The sequence below is a fragment of the Coloeus monedula genome, assembly GCF_965178545.1.
Source record: "Coloeus monedula genome assembly, chromosome: 39".
NCBI classification, from domain to species: domain Eukaryota; kingdom Metazoa; phylum Chordata; class Aves; order Passeriformes; family Corvidae; genus Coloeus; species Coloeus monedula.
In genome coordinates this window covers 1,113,302-1,124,230 of record NC_138819.1, presented here as the reverse complement: position 1 = coordinate 1,124,230, position 10,929 = coordinate 1,113,302, and the positions used below count along the sequence as shown (strand labels likewise).

At 66.5% G+C, this 10,929-nt stretch overlaps 1 protein-coding gene across 1 annotated transcript; it reads left to right on the top strand.

The window, feature by feature from the left end:
- Positions 1–826: 826 nt before the first annotated feature.
- On the top strand, positions 827–10,793 carry SUV39H1 (SUV39H1 histone lysine methyltransferase; the record flags this gene model as incomplete). Its single annotated transcript, XM_082300429.1, has 6 exons — positions 827–903; positions 1,353–1,498; positions 5,619–6,281; positions 7,422–7,568; positions 8,682–8,811; positions 10,654–10,793. The coding sequence occupies exons 1-6, from the start codon at positions 885–887 to the stop codon at positions 10,791–10,793; spliced, it is 1,245 nt and encodes a 414-aa protein (XP_082156555.1). The 5' UTR covers positions 827–884.
- Positions 10,794–10,929: the final 136 nt, after the last annotated feature.

Sequence of the window (10,929 nt, the reverse complement as noted above, 5' to 3'; positions counted from 1 at the left end):
AAAAGGGGCCCCCCACCCACCCCCTCCCCTCCGGCTTCAATTGGGGGGGGGGGGGGCAGAGACCCCTCCCCAGCCCCCCCAGAGCCCCTCCCCCAGCTCGGGGGGGGGTGGGGGCACTGGCTTCTCCTGTCCCCCCCCCAATCCCATCCCAATTCCCCCCCTCCCCCTTTTTGTCCCCCACCCCCGCAGATACGAAATTAACGCAGGAATCACGTGACCGCTCGCGTCGTTAATTAATTAATTACCGTTTAATGAGCGCGGATCGCGGGGGCGAACCGGGCCCGAGTCGCCTCAAGGAGGGTCCCGAGGGGGGGTTCCCGCCCTTCCAGCGGCTCCGAGCCGGGAAAACCGAGGCGAAAATGGGGAAAAACCGGCGAATTTCGGGGCCGGCGCAGCGCGCGGGGGCTGCTGGGAGCGATATGCAAATGAGGCAGCACCGCGGCCAATCGAAGGCGTCCGGGGTTGTCAGTATGTAAATGACGAGTCGCGTGGCCTGCTGGGAGCGATATGCAAAATGAGAGGCGCGACAGCCAATGGGCGATAGCGGCGTGTATGCAAATAAAGCAGCGGAGCAGGCGGGAGCCATATGCAAATAAAGGGGCGCAACGACCAATGGCGGGATCAGATATTATGCAAATGAAGCAGCGCGGCGGCCAATAGAGGGTAGGCGGGAAGCTGTCAATATGCAAATGAATCACGGCGTCAGCCAATGGGAGGCGCGCAGCGTGCTGTCAATATGTAAATCAGGTGCCGCGGCAACCAATGGGCGCTGGACGCGGGCGGAGGAAACCCCGCCCCCCGCGCTGCCCGCCGGGCGGAAGGAGCGCAAGAAAAAAAAAGGAAAAAGGCGGAAAAAGGCAAAAAAAAAGCGGCGGCGGCTGAAAATGGCGGAAAATTTAAAAGGTGGCGCGAGCGGGGCGGGCCCGGGGGTCCCCGGGGGTCCCTGAGGGGGCAGAGAGGGGCTGGGGGGGCTCTCAGGGGATGGCGCCGTTTCCCGCGCGCGGCCGTTGGCGCCTGAGGGAAGTGGGGGGGGGGGGGGGGGGGAAGTGGTGGCGGGAACGCGCGCGGGGGGGGGGAGGGGGGAGAGCAGCGTGTGAGGGGGGGGCTCTGTCCTGTCCCCAACACCCCCACACAATGTCCCCCCCTCCCCACCCGGTGACTTCCCCGGGGTGCTCCGAGTCGTCTCTGTCGTGTGGTCGCGACAGCGCCAGCGGTGCCGGCTGCGCGTGTGGGGCCGGGGGGGGGAGGGGGGTTGTGTGTGTGTGTGTGTGGGGGGGGGAGGGGCTCTGTCCTGTCCCCGGCGCCCCTCACGCTGCCCCCCGTGTGTCCCCACCCCTCGGTGACATCCCCAGAGTGCTCCGTGTGCTGCCTGTCGTCGTGGTCGCGGCTGCAGGACCTGTGCCGGCTGCAGCGCGTGCGGTGCCGCGCCCTCCGCGTCACCCGCCGCAACCTCGGCGACTTCGAGGTGGAGCTGCTGTGCGACTACCGGCGAGTGCGGGTGAGAGGGGGGACCCCCGCACGGAGACCGGGAACTGCCCCGGGAATCCCCGCACGGAGACCGGGAACTGCCCCGGGAATCCCCCACAGACCCCAGGAACTGCCCCGGGAATCCCCCACAGACACCAGGAACTGCCCCGGGAACCCCGCCCAGAGACCGGGAACTGCCCCGGGAACCCCCCACAGACCCCGGGAACTGCCCCGGGAATCCCCCACAGACCTCAGGAACTGCCCCGGGAATCCCCCACAGACCCCGGGAACTGCCCCGGGAACCCCCGCACGGAGACCGGGAACTGCCCCGGGAACCCCCCACAGACCCCGGGAACCCCCGCCCAGAGACCGGGAACTGCCCCGGGAACCCCCCACAGACCTCAGGAACTGCCCCGGGAATCCCCCACAGACCCCGGGAACTGCCCCGGGAACCCCCCACAGACCCCGGGAACTGCCCCGGGAATCCCCCACAGACACCGGGAACTGCCCCGGGAACCCCCCACAGACACCGGGAACTGCCCTGGGAACCCCCCACAGACACCGGGAACTGCCCCGGGAATCCCACAGACCCCGGGAACTGCCCCGGGAACCCCCCACGGACACCGGGAACTGCCCCGGGAATCCCCCACAGACCCCGGGAACTGCCCCGGGAATCCCCCACAGACCCCGGGAACTGCCCCGGGAACCCCCCACAGACCCCAGGAACTGCCCCGGGAACCCCCGCACGGAGACCGGGAACTGCCCCGGGAATCCCCCAGACCCCGGGAACTGCCCCGGGAATCCCCCACAGACCCCGGGAACTGCCCCGGGAATCCCACAGACACCGGGAACTGCCCCGGGAATCCCCCACAGACCTCAGGAACTGCCCCGGGAATCCCACAGACCCCGGGAACTGCCCCGGGAATCCCCCACAGACACCGGGAACTGCTCCGGGAATCCCCCACAGACCCCGGGAACTGCCCCGGGAATCCCCCACAGACCCCGGGAACTGCCCCGGGAATCCCCGCACGGAGACCGGGAACTGCCCCGGGAACCCCCGCCCGGAGACCGGGAACTGCCCCGGGAATCCCCCACAGACACCGGGAACTGCCCCGGGAATCCCCCACAGACCCCGGGAACTGCCCCGGGAATCCCCCACAGACACCGGGAACTGCCCCGGGAATCCCCCACAGACCCCGGGAACTGCCCCGGGAATCCCCCACAGACCCCGGGAACTGCCCCGGGAATCCCCCACAGACACCGGGAACTGCTCCGGGAATCCCCCACAGACCCCGGGAACTGCCCCGGGAACCCCCCACAGACCCCGGGAACTGCCCCGGGAACCCCCCACAGACCTCAGGAACTGCCCCGGGAATCCCCCACAGACACCGGGAACTGCCCCGGGAATCCCCCACAGACACCGGGAACTGCCCCGGGAATCCCCCACAGACACCGGGAACTGCCCCGGGAATCCCCCACAGACACCGGGAACTGCCCCGGGAATCCCCCACAGACACCGGGAACTGCCCCGGGAATCCCCCACAGACCTCAGGAACTGCCCCGGGAACCCCCCACAGACACCGGGAACTGCCCCGGGAACCCCCGCACGGAGACCGGGAACTGCCCTGGGACCCCCCCACAGACCCCGGGAACTGCCCCGGGAATCCCCCACAGACACCGGGAACTGCCCCGGGAACCCCCCACAGACCCCGGGAACTGCCCCGGGACCCCCGCCCAGAGACCGGGAACTGCCCCGGGAATCCCCCACAGACCCCGGGAACTGCCCCGGGAACCCCCCACAGACACCAGGAACTGCCCCGGGAACCCCGCACGGAGACCGGGAACTGCCCCGGGAATCCCCCACAGACACCGGGAACTGCCCCGGGAACCCCCACAGACACCGGGAACTGCCCCGGGAATCCCACAGACCCCGGGAACTGCCCCGGGAACCCCCGCCTGGAGACCGGGAACTGCCCCGGGAACCCCCCACAGACACCGGGAACTGCCCCGGGAATCCCCGACAGACCCCGGGAACTGCCCCGGGAACCCCCCACAGACCCCGGGAACTGCCCCGGGACCCCCGCCCAGAGACCGGGAACTGCCCCGGGACCCCCGCACGGAGACCGGGAACTGCCCCGGGAACCCCCCACAGACCCCAGGAACTGCCCCGGGAATCCCCCACAGACACCGGGAACTGCCCTGGGACCCCCACACGGAGACCGGGAACTGCCCTGGGACCCCCCCACAGACCCCGGGAACTGCCCCGGGAATCCCCCACAGACCCCGGGAACTGCCCCGGGAACCCCCGCACGGAGACCGGGAACTGCCCTGGGACCCCCCCACAGACCCCGGGAACTGCCCCGGGAATCCCCCACAGACCCCGGGAACTGCCCCGGGAATCCCCCGCAGACCCCGGGAACTGCCCTGGGAATCCCCCACAGACACCGGGAACTGCCCTGGGAATCCCCCACAGACCCCCAGAACTGCCCCGGGACCCCCCCACAGACCCCGGGAACTGCCCCGGGAATCCCCCACAGACCCCGGGAACTGCCCTGGGAACCCCCCACAGACACCGGGAACTGCCCCGGGAACCCCCCACAGACCCCGGGAACTGCCCTGGGAACCCCCCACAGACACCGGGAACTGCCCCGGGAACCCCCGCACGGAGACCGGGAACTGCCCTGGGAACCCCCCACAGACACCGGGAACTGCCCTGGGACCCCCCCACAGACCCCGGGAACTGCCCCGGGAACCCCCCACAGACACCGGGAACTGCCCCGGGAACCCCCCACAGACCCCGGGAACTGCCCCGGGAATCCCCCACAGACACCGGGAACTGCCCTGGGAACCCCCCACAGACACCGGGAACTGCCCTGGGAACCCCCCACAGACCCTGGGAACTGCCCCGGGAACCCCCCACAGACACCGGGAACTGCCCTGGGAACCCCCCACAGACACCGGGAACTGCCCTGGGAACCCCCCACAGACCCTGGGAACTGCCCCGGGAACCCCCCACAGACACCGGGAACTGCCCCGCGACCCCCGCCCAGAGACCGGGAACTGCCCCGGGAATCCCCCACAGACCTCAGGAACTGCCCCGGGAATCCCCCAGACCCCGGGAACTGCCCCGGGAATCCCCCACAGACACCGGGAACTGCCCCGGGAATCCCCCACAGACCCCGGGAACTGCCCTGGGAACCCCCCACAGACACCGGGAACTGCCCTGGGACCCCCACACGGGACCCCCCCCACAGCCAGCACTGCCCTGGGACCCCCCCCACAGCCAGCACTGCCCTGGGACCCCCACAGTGGACACTGAGCTGGGACCCCGCCACTGGGCACTGTCCTGAGACCCCCCCCCCACCAGACACTGAGCCGGAGCCCCCTCCCCAGGCACCCCGGGACCCCCATGGTGTGCACGGCCCTGGGACCCCCACACCAGGAAATCCCCTCCCCCCACTGGACACCACCCCCAGGACCTCCCCACCGGGCACTGCCAGAGCCCCTGGGGCTGCCCTGGTGACCCCAGGGCCCCCCTGCCATTGTGAGACCCCACGGGGACATTGGGGTCTCCTTCAGGGTCCCCAAGCTTCCCTTGGCACCCTACAGGGCCCCCCCACACTGGGGACCCCCGGCCCTGGGACTCCCCAAGTGCCCCTGACCCAAAGAGGCCCCAAAAGGCCCCTGGACACTGGGGGTCACTCCAGGACACCCCTGACCCTCTGAGACCCCAAAAGGCCCCTGGACATGGGGGTCACTCCAGGACACCCCTGACCCAAAGAGGCCCCAAAAGGCCCCTGGACATGGGGGTCACTCCAGGACACCCCTGAACCTCTGAGACCCCAAAAGGCCCCTGGACTCTGGGGTCACTCCAGGACACCCCTGACCCAAAGAGGCCCCAAAAGGCCCCTGGACATGGGGGTCACTCCAGGACACCCCTGACCCTCTGAGACCCCACAGGGCCCCTGGATGTGGGGTTCACTCCAGGACACCCCTGACCCTCTGAGACCCCAAAAGGCCCCTGGACACTGGGGGTCACTCCAGGACACCCCTAACCCTCTGAGACCCCTTGTGCCACCCCCACCACGATCTCCCCTGTGTCCCCCCGCCCCAAATCCCCCCCCTAAACCCCTCTCCCCTCCCCCCCCCAGGACGAGGAGTTCTACCTGGTGAAGTGGCGCGGGTACCCCTCCTCGGCCAACACCTGGGAGCCGCGCCGCAACCTGCGCTGCCGGGGGCTGCTGCAGCAGCTCCACGCCGACCTGGCCCGGGCACCGGGCGGTCCGGCCCGGCCGGGTCCCCGCGGGCTGCCCGCGCGCGCCGTGTCCTACCTGGCGCAGAAGGCGGAGCAGCGGCGGGCGCTGCGGCGCTGGGAGCAGCTGCTGAACCGCACGCGCAGCCACCGCGGCCGCATCGCCGTGGAGAACGAGGTGGACCTGCACGGGCCCCCGCGCGACTTCGTCTACGTCAACGAGTACAAGGTGGGCGCGGGCGTGGCGCTGACCCCCGTGGCGGCCGGCTGCGAGTGCCGCGACTGCCTGGCCGAGGCCACGCTGGCCGGGGGCTGCTGCCCGGGCGCGTCCCACAACAGGTTCGCCTACAACGAGGCCGGGCAGGTGCGCATCCGGGCGGGGCTGCCCATCTACGAGTGCAACTCGCGCTGCCGCTGCGGCGCCGAGTGCCCCAACCGCGTGGTGCAGCGCGGCATCCGCTACGACCTGTGCATCTTCCGCACCGGCGACGGGCGCGGCTGGGGCGTGCGCACGCTGCAGCGCATCCGCAAGAACTCCTTCGTCATGGAGTACGTGGGGGAGGTGAGTGGGACGGCGGGGAAAGTGAGGGGTGTGGGATGGGTGGGACAGGTGTGGGACGGGTGTGGGATGGGTGGGACAGGTGTGGGACAGGTGTGGGATGGGTGGGACAGGTGTGGGACAGGTGTGGGATGGGTGGGACACGGCGCAGGTGTGATGTGGTGTTGGTGTGTGAGGCAGTAAAGGTGTGCCCCAGATGTGTGGGGTGGTTCAGGTGTGTCCCAGGTGTGCCCCAGGTGTGTGGGGTGGTTCAGGTGTGCCCCAGATGTGTGGGGTGGTTCAGGTGTGTCCCAGGTGTGCCCCAGATGTGTGGGGTGGTTCAGGTGTGTCCCAGGTGTGTGAGGGTGGTTCAGGTGTGTCCCAGGTGTGCCCCAGGTGTGTGGGGTGGTTCAGGTGTGTCCCAGGTGTGTGAGGGTGGTTCAGGTGTGTCCCAGGTGTGCCCCAGATGTGTGGGGTGGTTCAGGTATGTCCCAGGTGTGCCCCAGGTGTGTGGGGTGGTTCAGGTGTGTCCCAGGTGTGTGAGGGTGGTTCAGGTGTGTCCCAGCTGTGCCCCAGGTGTGTGGGGTGGTTCAGGTGTGCCCCAGGTGTGTGGGATGGTTCAGGTGTGTCCCAGGTGTGTGGGATGGTTCAGGTGTGTCCCAGGTGTGCCCCAGGTGTGCCCCAGGTGTGTGGGGTGGTTCAGGTGTGTCCCAGGTGTGCCCCAGGTGTGTGGGATGGTTCAGGTGTGTCCCAGGTGTGCCCCAGCTGTGCCCCAGGTGTGTGGGGTGGTTCAGGTGTGTCCCAGGTGTGTGAGGGTGGTTCAGGTGTGTCCCAGGTGTGTGGGGTGGTTCAGGTGTGCCCCAGGTGTGTGGGGTGGTTCAGGTGTGTCCCAGGTGTGCCCCAGGTGTGCCCCAGGTGTGTGGGGTGGTTCAGGTGTGTCTGAGGTGTGTGAGGGTGGTTCAGGTGTGTCCCAGCTGTGCCCCAGGTGTGTGGGATGGTTCAGGTGTGTCCCAGGTGTGTCCCAGGTGTGCCCCAGGTGTCTGGGATGGTTCAGCTGTGCCCCAGGTGTGTGAGGGTGGTTCAGGTGTGTCCCAGCTGTGCCCCAGGTGTGTGAGGGTGGTTCAGGTATGTCCCAGGTGTGCCCCAGCTGTGTCCCTGTCCCAGATCATCACCTCGGAGGAGGCGGAGCGCCGGGGCCAGGTGTACGACCGCCAGGGCGCCACGTACCTGTTCGACCTGGACTACGTGGAGGACGTTTACACCGTGGACGCCGCCCACTACGGCAACATCTCGCACTTCGTCAACCACAGCGTGAGTGCGGCGCACCTGGGCTCAGGTGGGGCTTTACCTGCCCACAGGTGGGGCTTTACCCGCACACAGGTGTCCTTTACCTGTCCCCAGGTGTCCCTCACCTGTCCCCAGGTGTCCTTTACCTGCCCCCAGGTGTCCCTCACCTGTCCCCAGATGTCCTTTACCTGTCCCCAGGTGTCCCTCACCTGTCCCCAGGTGTCCTTTACCTGCCCCCAGGTGTCCCTCACCTGTCCCCAGATGTCCTTTACCTGTCCCCAGGTGTCCCTCACCTGTCCCCAGATGTCCTTTACCTGTCCCCAGGTGCCCTTTACCTGTCCCCAGGTGTCCCTCACCTGCCCCCAGGTGTCCCTTACCTGCCCCCAGGTGTCCCTCACCTGTCCCCAGGTGTCCTTTACCTGTCCCCAGGTGTCCCTTACCTATCCCCAGGTGTCCCTTACCTGTCCCCAGGTGTCCCTTACCTGCCCCCAGGTGTCCCTCACCTATCCCCAGGTGTCCCTCACCTGTCCCCAGGTGTCCTTTACCTGTCCCCAGGTGTCCCTCACCTGTCCCCAGGTGTCCCTCACCTATCCCCAGGTGTCCCTCACCTGCCCCCAGGTGTCCCTTACCTGTCCCCAGGTGTCCTTTACCTGCCCCCAGGTGTCCCTCACCTATCCCCAGATGTCCTTTACCTGTCCCCAGGTGTCCCTCACCTGTCCCCAGGTGTCCTTTACCTATCCCCAGGTGTCCTTTACCTGCCCCCAGGTGTCCTTTACCTGCCCCCAGGTGTCCCTCACCTGTCCCCAGGTGTCCCTCACCTGCCCCCAGGTGTCCCTCACCTGTCCCCAGGTGTCCTTTACCTGTCCCCAGGTGTCCCTCACCTGTCCCCAGGTGTCCCTTACCTGCCCCCAGGTGTCCCTCACCTGTCCCCAGGTGTCCCTCACCTGCCCCCAGGTGTCCCTCACCTATCCCCAGGTGTCCTTTACCTGCCCCCAGGTGTCCCTCACCTGTCCCCAGGTGTGGCCTCGCCTGCTGGGTCGAGTGCTGTGAGCGGGGCTCACCCGCCAGTGCCGGGGGGGGGCTCAGGTGTGTTTGGGGCTCCCCTGCCAGGTGTGGCTCACCTGGGGGGCGGGGCAGTGCGACCCCAACCTGCAGGTGTACAACGTGTTCATCGAGAACCTGGACCAGCGCCTGCCCCGCATCGCCCTGTTCGCCACCAGGCCCATCCGGGCCGGCGAGGAGCTCACCTTCGACTACAACATGCACGGTACCTGTGACACACCTGAGACACACCTGTGATACACCTGTGATACACCTGACATACCTGTGACACACCTGACACACGCCTGACATACCTGAGACACTCCTGTCACACACCTGACACACCTGTGGCACACCTGAGACACACCTGTGATACACCTGACATACCTGTGACACTCCTGTGACACACCTGACACACACCTGACATACCTGAGACACTCCTGTCACACACCTGACATACCTGTGACACTCCTGTCACACACCTGACACACCTGAGACACACCTGAGACACACCTGTGATACACCTGACATACCTGTGACACTCCTGTGACACACCTGACACACCTGTGGCACACCTGATACACCTGTGACACACCTGATACACCTGTGACACAGACACACCTGTGACACACCTGACACACATCTGACATGCACCTGACATACCTGAGACACTCCTGTCACACACCTGACACACCTGAGGCCCACCTGTGGCACACCTGTGGCACACCTGACATACCTGTGACACTCCTGTGACACACTTGACACACACCTGACATACCTGAGACACACCTGACATGCACCTGTCACACACCTGTCACACACCCAATACACCTGTGACAGACACACCTGGCATACCTGACACACACCTGTGACACACCTGACACACACCTTGACACACCTGACACACACCTGTGACACAGACACACCTTGACACACACCTTGACACACACCTGACACACACCTGTCACACACCTGACACACCTGAGGCACACCTGTGGCACACCTGTGGCACACCTGACATACCTGAGACACACCTGACACGCACCTGTCACACACCTGTCGCACACCCGATACACCTGTGACACAGACACATCTGTGACACACCTGACACACCTGACACACACCTGTGACACAGACACACCTGTGACACACCTGACACACACCTTGACACACCTGACACACACCTGTGACACAGACACACCTTGACACACACCTTGACACACACCTGACACGCACCTGTGACACTCCTGTCACACACCTGACACACCTGAGGCACACCTGTGGCACACCTGTGGCACACCTGACATACCTGAGACACACCTGACACGCACCTGTCACACACCTGTCACACACCCGATACACCTGTGACAGACACTCCTGGCATACCTGACACACACCTTGACACACCTGACACACACCTGTGACACAGACACACCTGTGACACACCTGACACACACCTGTGACACACCTGACACACACCTTGACACACCTGACACACACCTGTGACACAGACACACCTGTGACACACCTGACACACACCTTGACACACCTGACACACACCTGTGACACAGACACACCTGTGACACACCTGACACACTCCTGTGACACACCTGACACACACCTGAGACACAGACACACCTGTGACACACCTGACACACCTGACACACACCTGTGACACAGACACACCTGTGACACACCTGACACACACCTGTGACACACCTGACACACACCTGTGACACAGACACACCTGTGACACACCTGACACACACCTGTGACACACCTGACACACACCTGAGACACAGACACTCCTGTGACACACCTGACACACACCTGTGACACAGACACTCCTGTGACACACCTGACACACACCTGTGACACTCCTGACACACACCTGTCCCTGTCCCACCTGTCCTGCACCCACCCCATGGCCACACCTGGGGGTCCCTGCTCCATTTGGGGGCCTCAGGGCCGTACCTGGGGAGGGGGGGGGTCTCCCAGGTGCTTGAAGGGGCTCAAGGCCACACCTGGGGGGGTCCCCACACCGCTGACCCCCCCCCTTTGCCCGCAGTGGACCCGGTGGACGCCGAGAGCACCCGCATGGACTCCAACTTCGGGCTGGTGGGGGGGTCCCTGGGGGGCTCCCCCCGCGCCCGCGGCCGCATCGAGTGCAAGTGCGGGGCGGCCTCGTGCCGCAAGTTCCTGTTCTGAAACACCTGGGCCGCACCTGGGCCGCACCCACCGCACACCTGGGCCCCGCCTCCACTGCCGCCCGCGCCGGGGGGGGGGGGGCCGGGGTGGTTTTGGGGGGGGTTTGAGGGGTTTTAGGGGGGTTTTGGGGGGGCCC